Source organism: Colletes gigas, unplaced genomic scaffold (assembly GCF_013123115.1).
Source record: "Colletes gigas isolate AHSC1104 unplaced genomic scaffold, ASM1312311v1 Colletes_gigas_Sc00202, whole genome shotgun sequence".
NCBI classification, from domain to species: Eukaryota; Metazoa; Arthropoda; class Insecta; order Hymenoptera; family Colletidae; genus Colletes; species Colletes gigas.
This window is the reverse complement of record NW_025106825.1, coordinates 1-19320: the sequence shown is the minus strand read 5'-3', so window position 1 is coordinate 19320 and position 19320 is coordinate 1. Positions and strand designations below refer to the sequence as shown.

General features: G+C 32.8%; 2 protein-coding genes and 1 long non-coding RNA gene across 3 annotated transcripts; 2 read left to right on the top strand and 1 right to left on the bottom strand.

Moving 5' to 3' along the window:
* The first annotated feature begins 1571 nt into the window (after window positions 1-1571).
* On the top strand, window positions 1572-3393 carry LOC122404344. Its single transcript, XR_006259706.1, has 3 exons — window positions 1572-1732; window positions 2564-2677; window positions 2765-3393. It is a non-coding gene; the product is annotated as an uncharacterized LOC122404344 (long non-coding RNA).
* Window positions 3394-7050: 3657 nt separating this feature from the next.
* LOC122404342 (E3 ubiquitin-protein ligase MARCHF6) lies at window positions 7051-11783 on the top strand. The gene is made up of 6 exons (XM_043408277.1): window positions 7051-7300; window positions 7660-8088; window positions 8173-8979; window positions 9070-9726; window positions 9807-10260; window positions 10350-11783. The coding sequence occupies exons 2-6, from the start codon at window positions 7702-7704 to the stop codon at window positions 11081-11083; spliced, it is 3039 nt and encodes a 1012-aa protein (XP_043264212.1). The 5' UTR covers window positions 7051-7300; window positions 7660-7701; the 3' UTR covers window positions 11084-11783.
* A 565-nt stretch (window positions 11784-12348) lies between these two features.
* Window positions 12349-15346, bottom strand: LOC122404343 (DIS3-like exonuclease 2). Its single transcript, XM_043408279.1, is given in 7 exon segments — window positions 12349-12453; window positions 12527-12809; window positions 12906-13099; window positions 13176-13464; window positions 13551-14068; window positions 14388-14649; window positions 14721-15346. Coding segments are annotated over 7 exon segments (2277 nt in total).
* Between the last annotated feature and the right edge of the window lie 3974 nt (window positions 15347-19320).

Below are 19320 nucleotides of genomic sequence, written 5' to 3'. Positions count from 1 at the left end.
ATTTTTTTTCTTCATTTATTTGCTTATATTTTGCCGTATATTTTTAGTTAGTGAAATTGCTTGCTGTAGATAGTGTGGCTATGACATAGAATGTCGCGCCTTGTTACACTTACGTCACAGTACCGTAAGAGCAACAATGCACGACATAACGTGCCAGCTTAATCGCAAACGTCCTATCCCGACATCCCATCCTTTGGAAATGTAAACAATTATATAATTTTTCCATTTTTATGGCTCGTGTGTATATTAATAAAAATTAATGCATTCACGAGTTAATTTTTCATTATATTGTAATTTCATTACATTAATAAAAACATTTTAATATACGGCATGTGATAATGTTACAAAGAAATAACAATTTTTTACATTTCCTTCCTGATGGAAGTGACCACCACCTTCCCGTGGTTTCCATTGAACGGTAGCGTGCACGTTATTGTTTTACCTATCGTTACAATTATTTTGTTATGTAAAGTTAAGTCAAATATATAACATTTGATTGTGTGTAACAATTTGATACGGTTATTAAAAAACATAGTGGGAAAAGTCAGTAGTAATCTATTTCTGTAGCGTGCACGGTACTGGCTAAGAGTGGTTTTTCATTTTAATTAACCCTTAATTAACCCTTTACGAGTAAGACTGCTTTGAACAACATTATTCTAAAATATTTGTGGAATACGTTTTTAATGTGGTTTAGGTAGGTATGCAATGCATAAGATTTCGTTTAATTTTTCCTTTCTAGAAAAGATAGGAGAAAAGTATATTTGATCTTAATCCTTCTTAAGATTTATATAAATCGCTTTAAAAATTTGTTACAAATGATGTATATGTATCGAAATAATTATAAAACTAAAAACGTATAATCATCATTATATGGGAGCTGATCACGCTCAAAATCTAATGAGACCTTGAAACGAGAACATAAAACTTAAATGTTAAGTTTCATTGAAATTCGTTCAGCCGTTTAGATGCAATCATGTCAATAGCATAGGAACAAAAAAAAAATATGTTTTTTTGTAGTAGTCACAATATGATGAGGGGGTCCTAAAACGTGTATTTCCGCTAAAAAAAAATTTCGAAATTTTTTTTCCATTATGATACTTTATAAATTTCCTTATACCTTACATAGGTCGGAAAGTAAAAATGCTGGGACAGTCGAGGCTTGGAATCGTATGCCACTTATCGCGAGGTCGTATTTCAGTTGTTTTGTCTTTTACAAGAGCAAGAAGGAAAGGCTCACACTAACGTTCTTTATCGATTTCCCGAAGTTGTGCGCAAGCGCCGAGCTCACGTACACGTGGCTCGTGCGGTAGTTGCCTGCCATCCCCACCACTCCATTAGACGCTAAGGAAGTTCGTCGTCACTGTTGTCGATTTCGATGCACTCAATTATGCCAGATCTGGCCACACTGATCGGGAGTCCTAGTTTCAATAGTGGAGTTTTGTGTTCAGGATTATAATTAACGTTATTTTGCGATATAAAATTATACTAATATACAGTATTTTTTATTAATTATGTATAAGGAATATATGAATATCATAACTATAGTAAGTAGAAGTAATACAGAAGTATATTAATATTTATAAATGTGGTATATATTTTGTGGACTGTCGGAATAGTTTGGTGTTGTGATGCATTATATTTGAAATATTTACAGAGATTTCAAGAAAATAGAAGTGTGAAACAAGTTAAAACCATCTTTGAACCAAACTGAAGGATTTAAAAATTGATAAAGGTACGTATAAGTTAATAGAGACCTGAAATAGACAAAATTATTGGTACGAAGCCAAACAGGTTAAGTGCCCGTGGAAAAGAGGTTAGCATAATTAGCTATTGAAAGGAACAATTATGGAGTTAATTATAAAATCGTGTTAGAGGACAGTATGATAATTGTGAAAAATTTCCTCACCACCCTAGGGGTATTTACCGTGGCGCGTTACCTTTTTTTGTTATTATAATGGGTGGTTCGCCAATAGCCATATCATCCCATTTTCTAAAATAAAATTAATATTTTTAAATAGAACATAACAAAAACATAACTTTTGTATTCTTAAAGAAATAAAGTATTACATTTTGAAATAATAATAAATAATTTTGAATAATATTAATAACAAAACATATCAAAACATACTTTGAAATTCTCTTGAAATACAACTAATAAAACTTTGAATCTTGTGAAATAGTATTCATAATAAAAATATACTAAGCAAGTAAATAAAATGCTATTAATGTATTAAAACATATTGAAAGGAATAAGCTAAATATATATAAAAATTAATTTTTTAAGAAAGATGAAATTAAAAAAAATCATTGAAAATCTAGTTCCTATTAAAAGTTTTTAATTTACGATTTTTAGAAGTGATGTCTGTACGTGTTTCCAACTGACTATTATTTACAGTTTTCACATAATCGTTTAATAAAATATTTGAAAAAATTGATAATAATTTAAACGAAATACTTTGGTAAGCTCGACCACAAACGCATGTATCTGAAAATGCTAAATAATGTATGTCTGATTGAATGCTAATATATGTTAATTTACATAAAATATGTTTATGATTTCCAGATTGCAAAAATTGAGATTCTAAATTGCCATCATTTATTATGGCTTCCATTATTGCATACATATGAATAAATGAGGCTATCACTTCTTCAGTGGGGACAGAAAGGCCCCCTCTTTGTAAGTGATCAAAATATACATCGCCTACAGTTTTACCTTTATCCTCCACAACTAATAAACGACATATATTGCAATTTAATTTTTTAGCAACAGAATGGGACCCATAACCAGAAATATAAATTTTAATGGAATCATCTACAACACAATCGGACAAGTATTCGGTATCGAAGATTCCTGAAAAACAAGTCACATCAGTGGGAAGATCATAAAGATCGTTATTATTGTCATCACAAATTCGAAATTTATTTTTGATTTCAGTAAGAGAAAACGAATTTGCCGATTTTGTAAATATATGTTTTAATCTAATTTTTTTTTCTGCATGAATTATTTCGTTATATGACACATGATAATTACAACCAGATAAAAGTCTATAATTTCCAAATCGTTTTTCTAATTTTTCGGTTGTAAAATGGAGGGTACTACATTCCTTATAAGCCTTGGACATCTCAACAAAACATTCTCCAGTACACTATTGGGCGATAGAATACCGTGGTACCTTTCAATATCAGTTTCTGCAAAATGCAAACTACAGACGGCAGAATATTTTGATGGTGTCCAATTCTTACGAGGAATAGCAACCCTCAATTTCTCCCGCAATTCCTTATCTTTGGGGAATAAAAATATAGAATTGTAATTATTATCTTTTAAGGTACTATCATAATTTCCCTTGCAATTGGGAACACAGCAACGCCGTGGCATTATTAATGAATATGTGAAATTTATAAAAAAAATGTATATAAAACAAAATGTCCAAAAATGCTATAGATTATATTAAATAAGTGTGCTACACACCAAAATCAGGTTCTGTAGAGTTAATATAAATAAATGAAACACCTGGATTATTGCTCCGTTGCTCACATTTAATGGACTTCAGTACATTAATATTTGAAACATTTGAAAGATAGGCGGGAGACCGGAAGGCCGGTGGGTAGTGGGAGGCTGGGAGGCTGTTACGGTAGGTTGGGCTAGGTATATCGAAGTCGGACTCCCGCGGTGTTGCCATTTTACCTTCAGCACGGCTAGTACTTACTAGAGTCGGCTGTGCCATGAGCTATTTGAATTAACGAGATTAATATTTGTATATTTATTTAACAATAAAACTATATAAGGTTAATATTTGAGTATCTATAAAATGTTGAATTTACAAATTTCGGGTATAAAAACAGTTAGGTAACTTTCAATCTGACTTTCATTAAGTTGAAACTCATGAAAATCACCGACTACAGACAATAGTGAACAGTCTTTGCGTGAAATACACGGTCATCAAAGTATTATAGAGCTGAATCTACATACTATAAGAAATAAGAAAACGTTATATGAATATAAGTCTTAATTTTTAAGTTATTAATGATTAAAGAAAATGTTTGCCTTATGCGTTAACACACGCTTTTTTTTATAACAATAACATGTATCATTCTTCCACGAGAAAAAGGCACGGCGTGTTTACATCCCTACTCCTGTTGCAGTCCGTTGACTCACAGGCATTGGTCGAAAACGGTGACGAAAATCGGTGACAACCAATCAGCGGACTGCAGCAAGAGTGGGGATGTAAACACGCTGTGCCTTCTTCTCGTAGACGGACGGTAGTAATACTAAATACATACATGTAAATTGATATTACTTTACATTTATTAAGTATACTTAGAATTCAACTTATTTAACTTGTTCGACTTGTTGTTAAATACTTTCAAGATGAAATAAACTTTTTAGCTGCCGCTGTTAACATTACTCGACTCAGAGATGCCAGAAAAGCACCGCCGGGTGCACACGCACACATGCCAGATACGCGTACGTGAGCTCGTGGAGTTTCGGAAAGTCGACAAAGGCAAACTGACGCATGCCCTCTTTCTCGATTCTCCGAAGCTGCCCGAAGTAATTTCGGATCGCCTCGTGGGAGTCGAGAGAGAAAGGCTCACATTTGCCTTCTCGCTCTAAACAACTGAAATCCGACCTCCCGTCAACGGCATACGATTTGGATTCTCGAGCCGAGATTCTCGACTGCCCAGGCATTTTTACTTTCCGACCTATGTAGGCGCACATAAGCAAAGTACCCATAATGAAAAAAAAATTTTGTAAAATTTATTTTACGGAAATACACGTTTTAAGACCTCCTGATCATATTTTAATTATTGAAAAAAAAGAAATTTTTTTTATTCCCATGTATGAGCACACATATGTATATTATTAATACGATTTTTGAAAATCAAAATACTTTAAGATTGAAAATTAATAAATTAAAATGAGATTCCACTCTTTACCAGTATTGAGCACGCTGTGGTATTTTTCAATAAGAAGAGTACTTACTTTTATAACAAACAAAACAGTAGAATTAATAATTGCAGAAATTAATTAATAATGATTTTCCTCGATTGTTTTGAGATAACCGTATCAATTTGTTATGACGAACTAAATAGAACTAACTAGAAACAAAGGAAAAGTGATCCCGTTTGCCAGTTTAATACAAAGTATGGGTTGTATCTTAAATTTTAAAAGGACATAGTCGAATATTTTTAAAGGTACAAAACATAGCGTTTCATTGTAGAACAGTAACATAAGTTAGCAGGTATGTCATAAAACTGTTTTTCCCAGCTATATCCCTTTTTACCTGAAGTATAAGGTAAAAAGTACGAGCTACAAGGTACGACTATCCGAAAATCGTTCACATTTTATCAATGTAAATGAAGCGGTCTTTCCATCAGCGTTAAATACAAAATTTTGTTATTTCTGTGAAAACAAAACTTTCAGTAAATGTACGTGGTGTTTGAAATTTTTATGTTTTGACTGTTTTTGTGAAAAGTACCATCCAGATTCATGTACTTCGTACATTGAAAATAACATATGTTAAATGTAATCGGTTAAATTTAACTTTAAAAAAAAATATTCGATGGTCAGACAAAAATATAATGTCATATTTAGTGTACGATTAAAGTATGATTGAAAAAATAAAAAAAAAAGTTCAAGCAGGGTTCGAACCAGCAGAGCAGAAGAAGTTCGGAACTTGCAGGCAAAGACCTCGTCACTCACGCCACGCTGTTTAATGGTGAACATAGTTCTATTTCTGAAAATAAGTACCTGAAATAACTTTAATAATATCTCAAAGTAAAACCTAACCCAAAACCTGGTACCATTCCAACTTTTCCTTGTTAGAAATGAGTTTTCAATTTGTCTTAGCGAAAATCGCAATCACATTTTGCACATTATTCTAAAACATTTGTGGTATTCGTTTTCAATGCGATTTAAGTAAGCATGTAATGTATAAGATTTCATTTAATGTTTTCTTTTCTAGAGAAGATAGAGAAAAAGTTTATATAATTTTTTTTATATAAAATTTAATTCGTCCTAAGATTTATATGAAACATTTAAAAGATTTTTTATAAATTATGCCTATATATCGGAACAACTATGAAACAAGAGGTATAATCTGTAAGGAGTGTATGTGTGTGGCTAGGAGAACCGTTATCGTTTGCGTCGATAGGAGTGTTTAGTCTAAGCTAGAGTAGGTATCGAGTGAGGTGTTTAGGTTTAAGCTGAAATACGTTTTAGAGACTGCGTCTCGAACGTGCGTTTTGTTTAGATCATTATTATAAGATAGGAATAAGGAAGGGTCGACTTTGACTGCAGGAACGTCACTCTGTATCGAACGTTAGTCGAGAGCAATCACAGTTTTACGTTTACGTTTTATGTCTTTCTTTTATGTTCTTTATGTTAAATAGTTAGTAAATATTAAATAATATAATTACATCGTTACGTTTAGTGTTCACGTATTTGAATCCGTCCACACGCCTTTGAAATGAGAACATAAAACTTAAATGTAAAGTTTCATTTAAATTCATTCAGCTATTTATATTCAATCGTATTAATAATATACATATGTGTGCTCATACATGGGAATAAAAAAAATTTCTTTTTTTTCAATAATTAAAATATGATCAGGAGGTCTTAAAACGTGTATTTCCGTAAAATAAATTTTACAAAATTTTTTTTTTATTATGGGTACTTTGCTTATGTGCGCCTACATAGGTCGGAAAGTAAAAATGCCTGGGCAGTCGAGAATCTCGGCTCGAGAATCCAAATCGTATGCCGTTGACGGGAGGTCGGATTTCAGTTGTTTAGAGCGAGAAGGCAAATGTGAGCCTTTCTCTCTCGACTCCCACGAGGCGATCCGAAATTACTTCGGGCAGCTTCGGAGAATCGAGAAAGAGGGCATGCGTCAGTTTGCCTTTGTCGACTTTCCGAAACTCCACGAGCTCACGTACGCGTATCTGGCATGTGTGCTTGTGCACCCGGCGGTGCTTTTCTGGCATCTCTGCTCGACTATTTCAGTTACGTCAAGCAATGCTTGAAACTTAATCACATAACAATATCCCTATCGAAAGAAAATTACGATTCACTGATCGTTAATAACAATAATATACTATTTGTAGCATTTTTCATTTATTGCAAAATGTTATTCTGAGCAATTGACAGTGTTGTGGCTGGCATTTTTAACAGGGAACAGTAACTTTTTCATTGCAAATGTTGCAAGTATGTCAACACAAGAAAGAAAGAGCTAGAAGTAGCAGTAGACATTTCCAATATTTTGCACGATAGTTTTGGATTTCGTGCATCTTTATTAAAGCACACGTAAGTGTTGTACAATACTATATTGTAACTAACACCTACAAGTATAGAAAATAAATCTATTCCTTGTGAAGTGAATGTGATAGATACTTAATATTTCATACTACTTCTTGCACTTCCGACAGTCTACTTTTCTCCATTGTAATCATTATATTTCAATAAATTTCGCGAATTATTTTGCGTTTGACAATTTCTAGATTATATTATTTAAAGATTCACATTTTCTGATTGATTTCATTCTGTTCGTTTATAATTATTAATATTCATCGTTCGATATTCTATTTTTCGTTGCACATACAAATACTTGTGAAATACGTACTACATTTCGTACTTGTAATAATATTTAATTATTCTGTTTTCAGCAACATTCTTACTGTGATCAATTACTTCAAAAGAAACCAAACATGACGGAGGACATGTTAGGTGCAGATATTTGTAGGGTCTGTCGATCTGAAGGTTTAGTAGATAGACCCTTATTTCATCCATGCATTTGCACAGGCAGTATTAAATGGATACATCAAGAATGTCTAGTACAATGGATGCGTTATTCACGCAAAGAATATTGTGAACTTTGTGGATATCGTTTTTCATTTACTCCAATTTATAGCCCAGACATGCCACGCCGTTTACCAATGAAAGATGTTATCGATGGACTATTTTCTAGCATTGTAACAGCAGTCAAAAATTGGCTGCATTATACTTTGGTAGCAGTAGCATGGCTTTGTATTGTTCCATTAACTGCTTGTCGAACATATAGAGCTTTATTTAGTGGGTCTCTTGACCTAGTACGAGTGAGTATTTTTTATAATTTCAGAATATAGCTTAATTTCAAAGTTTTACAGCAAAATAAAAGGTACATTATATCTTTTTTACAGATAATGTCGTTACCAATGGATATACTATCTGCAGAAAATGTATCTTCTGATATATTTCACGGTTGCTTTGTAGTTACTTGCACACTCTTTGCATTTATTGGTTTGGTATGGTTAAGGGAACAAATTTTACATGCTGGTGGTCCTGATTGGCTTGAAAGAAACAATATACCAATGCCTCCTGTTGATAATCCAGTACATGTAGAAGTTCCTGCAATGCGACTTCATGAGCTAAGAGCATTTATTCAGCAGGGAATTCACAATAATAACAATGTTCCACCTTTTTTTGACGAACCACCTGTACCAGCAGAGAATCCAAATAATGATGATGCAGGAAATGCAGGACATAGAGCGGAAGAAAATAATTTATTGGATAATCAAAGACTAGACGAAGCTGAAGAGATTGGTAGAGATAATGAACCACAAATGGTCCCTAGAAATGGAGAGCAACAGATAGAACAACTTCCTAGAAATATGGAACCACTTGTAGCTCCCAGAGACGCGGAACCGTTAATACCCCCTAGAGACATGGAGGCAGCTATACCTCCTAGAGACATAGAACAACCAATACCTCCTAGAGATGAGCTTATAGTGGATGGTGAACAAGCAAATGCAAGAGCTGGTGAAGCTTGGAGGGATCAAGTACAAGGTCAAGCACAAGGAGAAGCTGAAGAAGCAAACTGGAATCCAATGGAATGGGATAGACCTGCAGAAGAATTAACTTGGGAACGTCTTCTAGGCTTAGACGGATCTCTTGTTTTTCTTGAACATGTATTCTGGGTTATTTCATTAAATACCCTATTTATTATGGTATCTGTTCCTTACTTTTAATTAAACAAAATTTAAATAATTAATTTTATCATATTTATATGATTTGAAATGTCATGCTTTCTGTTTCAGGTTTTTGCTTTCTGTCCATACCATATTGGTAGCTTTGCGATAGCAGGACTAGGATTACAAGAGTATGTAGCAGCATCGCATTTCGAGGGATTAGTAACTACGTTGTGCGGTTATTGCGTAATTGGAGTTTGTTTGGTAGTCCTTCATACACTTGTGGCTCTTTTAGGTTTCCAACGCTCTCAGCGTATATTAGGCTTGTGTTATGTTATTGTAAAAGTATCTTTACTCTCTGTCGTTGAAATAGGTGTACTTCCTTTGGTCTGTGGCTGGTGGTTAGATATTTGTTCATTAGCAATGTTTGATGCTACGCTTAGAGATAGAGAATCCTCATTCAGTTTAGCTCCTGGCACTTCAATGTTTATTCACTGGTTGGTTGGAATGGTTTATATATATTATTTTGCTTCGTTTATTTTGTTATTACGAGAACTGTTACGGCCAGGAGTACTTTGGTTTTTGAGAAATTTAAACGATCCCGATTTCTCTCCTATCCAAGAAATGATACATCTTCCAATTTTGAGACACGTAAGAAGATTAGTGGCATCTGCAGTTATATTTGGAACAGTTGTTTTATTAATGTTATGGTTGCCAGTGAAACTATTAAGATGGGCATGGCCAGGATTTTTACCATACACGGTGATGGTTCAAAGTGAAGCTCATGTAAGGAATTAAAATAATATTTCTTTTTTTGTAATAATATTATAATTATTATTTCATTTCTTACTCTGTTTTTAAATTAGGCCAGCGAATTGTCTTTGGAACTATTACTACTGCAAGTGATTCTTCCTGCATTATTGGAACAATCTCATACACGCACATGGTTGAAAGCTCTAATAAGAGGCTGGTGTCAAGTAGTGGCCTGGATGTTAGATCTTCAATCGTATCTCCTAAGAGATCAGACCGAGGATCCAGATCTAGCAGTAATCGAAGAACTTCAACACCCAGATTTAGGTGCTGCGCATCAGGCATTATTGCAAAGAGAAGGACCAACAGGTTTCCAGCCGTACGTTAGACCACGTTGGTTTCCTGCCCGACTAGTTTGTCTTTTGCTCTGCGTGTCTGTTTCATTTGTTATCGCTAGTTTAATTGCAATGACTCTCCCCGTTTGGCTTGGACGTAGAGTAATGGCATTGTGGATGGTTGGAGCTCCTGCTCCATCTCCGCCGGTATTACCACCTACGTTCAGTGGGTCGGGTAAGTTTACTTGCTTGTATACAATTTCTACGTTTTCTTTTCTTCTTATTTTGTTTGCAAACAAATTATGATTTTCTTTCACCTTTCAGAAACAAATGAGGCTGTAGTTGCTTTATCCGGACGAGTACACGAGGTGTATACGATAGCCTGTGGAACGTATGTATGTTGGGCCGCGGCAAGAGGGTTAGCGTTAGCATTTTCTTGGCTACCACGTGGACGAAGGGCGGTCTTAGATAGAGTAAAGCATTGGGCAATAATAGGCGTTAAAGCGTCAATTGCTTTTTTCCTACTTATAGGCCTAATACCGCTCTTGTTTGGTCTTCTTCTCGAATTAGTCGTTGTAGTACCTTTACGGGTACCACTAGTACAGAATCCTATTTTATTCATCTGGCAAGATTGGGCCCTCGGTGTATTATATACAAAAATAGCAACAGCTATTACGATGATGGGACCGGATTGGAGAATTCGCATGGCAATTGAACGAGCATACAACGATGGCATTAGGGAGATAAATTTGAAATTCATTGTTACAGAATTAGCAGCTCCGGTAATATGTTGCTTTGGTCTTGCTTTAGCTGTTCCCTATGCAGTGGCCTATGGAATAGTTCCATTTTTGATTACACGTATAGAAATACAAATTCTTATTGCCAGACGTTTGTATCCTTTCCTTGTGCTAGTGCATCTGCTGTACTTTGCTATTTATTTTCAAATTCGTCAATTCAAAAAACTTTACGAACATATAAAGAATGATAAATATCTTGTGGGACAAAGACTAGTGAATTATGAACATCGGAATAAATCTCAGTCACAAGGATCGGGTTAACGATGCTAATATAATTGTTTCTTAATGGTGATATCAAATTAATGAAAAATTCTTGAACGTACATTCATTATCGCGCTTAATAATAACAGATGCTAACATATATTGATTATGCTTTAATTTTTACTATAATAATTTACTAATATGAGCGATATTAAATAAATTAAAAAGATTGTCGCTCGATGTATCGATTTTCCGTTTGATACACTGCAGATTGCCAATATTTTTATTTGATTTGCAAAAACAAATTATTCCAAATTAACAATGAACATTTTGCGTGATAATGGACGAATATGATTTAGAAAACCTAGAACTCTACGTTATTTGTTCATTGACTATCAAATTAATCATTTTTTAAGTAGGTCATAAATTAAAATTTTCAACTTTAGAGATACAATGTATAAAGAAGCTTAATTAAACCCTAATCGACTCCTTAGGAAATAGATTTCCGGATAAGAACTATTGTGAAAGTAAAGTTACATTTTAATTGAAAACTTGTTAGTAACAGATTAACGTAATCATATTTTGTTGTACAAAATTAAAGTATAAAATTGATTAAAATGATATTAAAAAATATCTTTACTTTGATTATAATAAAGAAAGGTATATTTCCTTAAACCTTCCCATTATTTTTTGTTGTTAAAGTCATTAAATACTATTTACCATTGGATGTTAAATAACATTTTAGGTAGCAGCATATTAACACGAACATAGTTCATTTACTTTAAACAACAGATTTGTTATATACATGTATCTATATATATATAACATAGAATTGCAAATCTTCAAGATCATGTGAAATCATTTTTATATAAAAATACAATTATTAATAAATAATTGGAGTTAATTAGTCCATATATATCCAAAATATATATTTTGCGTATGGTATGCATAATTTTATGTACAAAGTTAGATATAAGTAAGAACTATTTATTTGTATACATACCAATCGTTCAGAGATTAACGAAATCACAATAATTGAAATGTAAAGACTTTTTGGGATGTACTTTAAAACATTATCAAAATAAAGAAAATCCTTGCGTAAAAATATATTTTTAATCTATTAGCTACTTTGACCATTCCTCAAAAATATAGTCATAAAATAAATCTAAATTGCATCTTGTTTAATAATTATATACTTGTACTTTCATGATTAGATATTTCAAGACAATCAGTTATGAAAATTGATGTACAAATATATATAAAAATATAAATATTCGCAAAGATTTTTTCAAAATAGAACTTACAATATAAATATGGTATTACTGTTATAATTTTATTTTTTGATTTGGTGGTAAAATAACACCCGTCAGTTTAAATAATTTAGGATGTTTATCAATCTTCAAAGGTAATACTGTAAAAATATTGATTACCTGAAAAATATTAAGCACGTTAATCTTTTAATTGTCTTAAATTTGTTGTTAAAATCTGTGTCTTTTGTGTTACCTGAGTAGTGGCAGGTTGTTTCCAAGTAATACTTATTGTCGGTAACGAACGTTTTGAAGAATATTCATAAGCTTCCAAAATTTCTGATTTGTTTAAGTAAACTCTTAATTTAATACCTACTTTACATAGTATAACGTCTATATACTGTTCTTTTACATCTAACACAATACCCATAGTAACAATCGAACCTTTCAAATATATTAAATATGCATAGCATAATTCACTACTTTGTTCTTGAGCCATTTCTGCATTGTATTTCTTTAAATTACAATTTGCCGCTATTCTATAATGACAGAAACAATAAAATTATTGAATAAAAAGTTTGAAGTATTGTTTCATTAAGCACCTATGTATTTCTTTTTCTATTTAATTAACATACTTCCTGCATAGTTTTTCTGACCATTCCTTAGGTAGTGCCTTATTGTTTATGATCGAATAAAGTAATCGATGTACTACGCAATCACAGTATCGTCTGATTGGAGAAGTAAAATGTGTATATAATGGTACATTTAAAACATAATGTTTCAATTCTTCTTTCGTTTTGGCGGTAGATGAGCATTTATAGATTGCGCACTAAAAATACACAATTTATTTGTCTTATACATTAATAAAATCTTGTATATAATAATAATAAGATAAAAATTCATACATGCATAGCTTTGGAACAAAGATTGTTGATAACCATCATTCTATATTTTCTCATTTTTAATTTAGTATCACTAGATTCAAATTCCAATTCTTGCTCATAACGTTTAATACTAGCATGTAAAGATGTAGCTGATTCAATATCTAAATTAATTCCAAATTTTTGTAGCATGACTTTAGTTTCACTGAGAATGTATTTTAAAGGTTCTCCATGATTACGTAGTAAAGCAGTTTTAGGAATTGTATTATACAAATGAACAGCAACTGTTATATTAGATAATAACATAACTCTTCTATGAGTCTAAAATATATATGTACATATATTAATTTAAATAATCAGTTTGAAGTATTGATTTGGTTTAGGAAATAATATTAATACCTATTACTATTTTTTTGTACTTCTATACGGTAAGATTTTGGTAAACCAGTAATTCTATCCAGTACAATATGCAATTTCGGTTGATCTATTCGTAATGCACCATTTTTAAACCTTTCATTGCGCATCTTAGTAGCTAAATCATGTAAAGTATTTACTTTTATTGATAAATCATTAGGACTAAAGTTCCCAGTTATATTTAAAAAGTAATCTGGCCAATTATTTCCAGGATTTCCAATCATTTCTTGAGCATGTTTATAAGTCATTTGACAACATGATTTTATTATAGTTTTAGCAAAACGAGATTTGACAATCTTTGCATCTGATGTAATTTCATAAATAATAGAAAAAGCCAACTTATCTTGACCAGGTAGTAAAGAACATATTTGACATAACTGTTTTGGTAACATATGATACACTCTGTCAGCCATATAAACAGTTGTTGCTCGTTTTGCAACTTCAATATCTAATGGAGATAAAAATTCTAAATAATGAGTAACATCAGATATATGTACTCCAATCTATAATAAAAAAATTGTATATGACATTTAAGAATATGATAAATTAATTATACAGAATGTTTCAAAATGATGAGATAAGCTAAAACTTTCAGCAAAAATTTAAATTTCTTATGCAAAGAAAAATTGAAAAGTTCTTGATCATTTTGCAATTTGAGACTTTATTTTCTAGACAGATCTAGAAAACCAAGCTTTAAATTGTAGAATGGTAATGGACTTTTTCATTTCATTTTGTAGAAAGAATTTGTATATTTTAATTTAGTCTATCGTTTTGAAACATGTTGTATATAAAAGACAATTCTCTGTACAATGATGAATTTACTTCATAATTTTTATTATTCAATAATTTGCAAGAAACTGCATCATCTAAATCTGTGGCATTATCAGGATCAATAGTAAACACACATTCATCTCTCCAATCTTCTCTGTCTTTTATGTCATTTTCTGTTAATACATAATTGTTATCTGGAAGACCTTTTATCACTTCTTGACTATAAGGCGTCACATCTAAATCACGTTCAAATAATAATGCATGCAACTCTGTAGATATATCACCCATAGTCCCAATTGTCTTTAAAATTTTTCTGGAATTATTACAACATACTAATGATCTTTAGTACTTCAAATTGTTTGGGTTTATTAGTTATTATCATACCCAACTGCAAGGTAAGGTTTTACCCAATTAGTTATAGTAGCTAAGAATAATTTGTTTTTATCTTATCTTCCAAATTTCTTTGGCAATGAATCTGGATATATTGTAAGTAATGGTACACGTTTATCTTTGGGATACAAAAATGTAGATGTGCCTTGTTGTTTTAAATATCCAATCGTTGATCTTGAATGTACTTTTTTTCGTATACAAACAACAACACCTGTTTTTTGCTTTTGTCCATCCAAATGTGTTTTCCACATTTCTGGAGGATTTATACGGACTACAACACGGTCCCTATCAAAAGCACGATTTCTATCTCTCAGACCACTGATCAATATATCACGTTGGTCATTAAATGGAGATAAATATGCACACTTGTAATAATTAGGATTAATGTGTAGATGTCCTTCTACATATTTTATATTTGTTGAATCTTGGTTGCACAAAAGTTTTTCAATTTGTTCGATAGAAATATGTTTTAGAAATGTTTCCTCTTTTCTTGAATATTTTGATGCATGTCGATTTTTTGTAATGGTACCTTTATGATTTAATTCTTTAGACATAATTTGAATTTTACACGTGCGATATGAAAGCGAGGATGCCGAGTGCAGTGTGGCCAGATCGGGCATAATTGAGTGCATCGAAATCGACAACAGTGACGACGAACTTCCTTAGCGTCTAACGGAATGGTGGGGATAGCAGGCATACGCTACCGCACGAGCCACGTGTACGTGAGCTCGGCACTTCGCACAACTTCGGCAAATCGATAAAGAACGCTAGTGTGAGCCTTTCCTTCTTGCTCTTGTAAAAGACAAAACAACTGAAATACGACCTCGCGATAAGCGGCATACGATTCCAAGCCTCGCCTGCCCCAGCATTTTTACTTTCCGACCTATATGTAAGGTATAAGGAAATTTATAAAGTATCATAATGAAAAAAAATTTTGAAATTTTTTTTTAGCGGAAATACACGTTTTAGGACCCCCTGATCATATTGTGACTATTGAAAAAAACGATATTTTTTTTTGTTCCTATGCTATTAACATGAATGCATTAAACGACTAAGTGAATTTCAATAACGAAAAAAATATTTCGAAATTTTTTTTAGCGGAAATACACGTTTTAGAACCCCCTCATCATATTGTGACTACTACAAAAAAACATATTTTTTTTTGTTCCTATGCTATTGACATGATTGCGTCTAAACGGCTGAATGAATTTCAATGAAACTTAACATTTAAGTTTTATGTTCTCGTTTTAAGGTCTCATTATATTTTAAGCGTGATCAGCTCCCATATAATGATGATTATACGTTTTTAGTTTTATAATTATTTCGATACATACACATCATTTGTAACAAATTTTTAAAGCGATTTATATAAATCTTATGAAGGATTAAGATCAAATATATTTTTCTCCTATCTTTCCTAGACAGGAAAAATTAAACGAAATCTTATGCCTTGCATACCTACCTAAACCACATAAAAAACGTATTCCACAAATATTTTAGAATAATGTTGTTCAAAGCAGTCTTACTCGTAAAGGGTTAATTAAGGGTTAATTAAAATGAAAAACCACTCTTAGCCAGTACCGTGCACGCTACAGAAATAAATTACTACTGACTTTTCTCACTATGTTTTTTAATAACCGTATCAAATTGTTACACACAATCAAATGTTATATATTTGACTTAACTTTACATAACAAAATAATTGTAACGATAGGTAAAACAATAACGTGCACGCTACCGTTCAATGGAAACCACGGGAAGGTGGTGGTCACTTCCATCAGGAGGGAAATGTAAAAAATTGTTATTTCTTTGTAACATTATCACATGGCATATATTAGAACGTCTATATTCTTCTTTCCTTTTTTTTTGATTCCCCTCTAAATTCATTTCTGCAAAATGAAATATATTAAATTGTCGTCTATATACTGCTATTCATTCAATAGAACTTTATTTCTAATTATTGCCTTTTAAAACCCTATGGGAACTGTGCTATATGTATATCTACGTCCTTTCTTCGTCCGGGCATTTCAACGGCCCATCGATGCGCGAGCAGTATAAACAAAACACTATCGCCACGTGCTCGAGCCACTGCTGTTTCTCTTGAGTCAGTTGAATTCGGTCGACGAGGACGAACATCAGGACAAATTTAAAGGTACGTGCCGTAGGTCATTCTGAGATATTTAAATTGAAAAAAAGCTTTCGCGTAATTTCTGTAATTTTCTGTTCTTTCGCTTTTCTGCTTTTATATCATGGAAACGGTTGTGAAATCGAAGAATAAGTGTAAGCGCGGTTTTTTATCTTCATAGATAAATGATCATAGGTTTAAATCATGGATACGTGCAGTACCCCATGATAGAAGTCGTTTTTATTGTACTTTATGCAATAAGTCTTATTCTTGCGGTTCCTCAAACGTGTATAGACACGGAGAATCTGGGTGTCATAAAAAAATAGTACTTCTAAAAGGACTTTTATGCCTCAATGGCTTGAGAATGATTATTTCAAGCCATGGTTGCATAAAGTCGACGGCGACCCGTTATTCGTGGTTCTGTTCGGTTTGCAACAATCAATTTTCATGTCGATTATCGACGATTTATAATCACGCCGATTCTCAGTGTCACATTGAGAATTATAAAAAGAGTAACAATAACGCAGACAAATTGAATAATAATTTTACGACGCAATCCGAAGAATCGCCTCTGTCGTTGGATGAAAGGATAAAATCCGCGGAAATCAAATTTGCCAAATTAATAGCCGAAAAAATATTCCGTATCGAACCGCAGAGACGATTCTTGAAGTTTTCAAAGACATTGGGCAAGATCCTGATGTCTTGAAACATATGTCGTTCGGTCGAACAAAGTGTTCAAATATTATATCAAACGTTTTGTATCCTTTAGAAACAAAACGTATTTCTAGTGTTTTACAAAACACTAAATTTTCTATTTATATTGACGAAACATCCGACTCGACCAACGAGAAATGGACGACGTTTCTTGTTCGTTATGTTGCACCCGAGACTTTGGATGTTCGAACGGAATTGGTAGAATTATTACATCTTGATGCCAGAAATTGTGGCGCAGATAATTTATTTAAAACATTTGAAATTGCCATGATAGAAAGAGAAATTCCGTTCGAAAATATTGTCGCGTTGTCATGTGACAACGCTGCTGTCATGACAGGGCGACACTCGTCCTTTATGACAAAGCTTGCAACAAAATGCAGGGACAAATTTTTGACTGTCCGCTGTCCGTGTCATCTGTCTGCAATGGTAGTGCGCGAAGCGTGCAATACCATTCCAGACATATGCGAGGAGTTGTTACGAAAAGTAGCAACTTTCATATACAGTAGTCCCAAACGTTCGGCTATATTCCGCGAATTTCAGCAATGTTTTCAAACAACCGACCGAAAAATTTTAAAATTGTGTTCTACGCGATGGTTATCGCATTATACATCCGTAGTTACACTTTTAGAGAATTGGGACTCTGTATTGCTTTTTTTGCAAGAATTGACAATAAGCGAGAAATCAGAGTCCGGGGAACGTCTGTTAATCTCGATGCAAAATCCAGAGGCCAAAGCATATCTTTATTTTCTAAATTACGCTCTTGAGTTTTTTTATAAATTTAGCATTTTCTTTCAAACTCAAGAGACAAGAATTCATTTGTTTCAAAAGACTGCGGCAGAACTTTTATGCGATATATTACGCAATTTTCTGAAACCGCAGCTTTTGAAACACATGGATTTAGTAAGAATGATGAATTTTTCTGTAGTCGAAAATCAACTTCCATTTGATAGTATAAATTTAGGAACAGAGTGTCTTAATTTTCTGCATCAACTGAATGCAGAAGGCAAGTCCGACATCGTAGAAACCGTAAGGAAAAATTGTTTAATGTTTTATATTACAGCTGCAAATGAAATTCGTCATCGATTGCCAATCGATGACGAATTTCTTAGCATGTTGTATGTTTTTGAACCAACTTTTATATTAAATGATACAAATAGAGACATTTCCTTCAGAAATGTTCTCTTAATCGCTAAGAAATTCGGCGGTTTCGACGAAGGACTGCAAACAGAATGGTCAGTATTGCCTTTGGAATTTACAACGAAAGGTAGACAGACGCTTATCGAGATGAAATTCGATGGTTTCTGGAAAACAATTTTATTAACGCGAAATTTGGACTATAAAATTAAATTTCCTGAATTGATGAAATTAGTAAATACAATTAGATCACTTCCAAATTCCAATGCCGATGCAGAAAGATTGTTTTCCATGTTACCTGACATAAAAACAAAGAAACGAAATAAACTTTCTTCGGCCAGCGTCAACTCTATTTGCGTTGTGAAATCTTCGTTAAAGGCGCAGAGGGAAAACTCTCAACCCATGGAGGTAGATGACGATCATCTAGCTCTATTGTATTCCAAAATTTATATCATAGATTTGCTAAGAAGCAAAAGTGTAATTTAAGATTAACGCAACATATGACAATAACTTTGAGAATTTTCCCGCTACGTCATATGACGAAAATTAAGGTACCGATTTACTACAGAGCTTTTCTCTAGAGAGATTTTTCTCTCCAGAGAAAAGCTCTTTAGTAAATTC

Bases quoted from the DNA above. Each gene is read 5' to 3' on its own strand.
- LOC122404342 (XM_043408277.1), top strand. From the start codon at position 7,702: ATGACGGAGGACATGTTAGGTGCAGATATTTGTAGGGTCTGTCGATCT. The intron at 8,980-9,069 runs GTATCTGTTCCT...TTTCTGTTTCAG, and splicing joins TAAATACCCTATTTATTATG to GTTTTTGCTTTCTGTCCATA. The intron at 10,261-10,349 runs GTAAGTTTACTT...TTCACCTTTCAG, and splicing joins ACCTACGTTCAGTGGGTCGG to AAACAAATGAGGCTGTAGTT.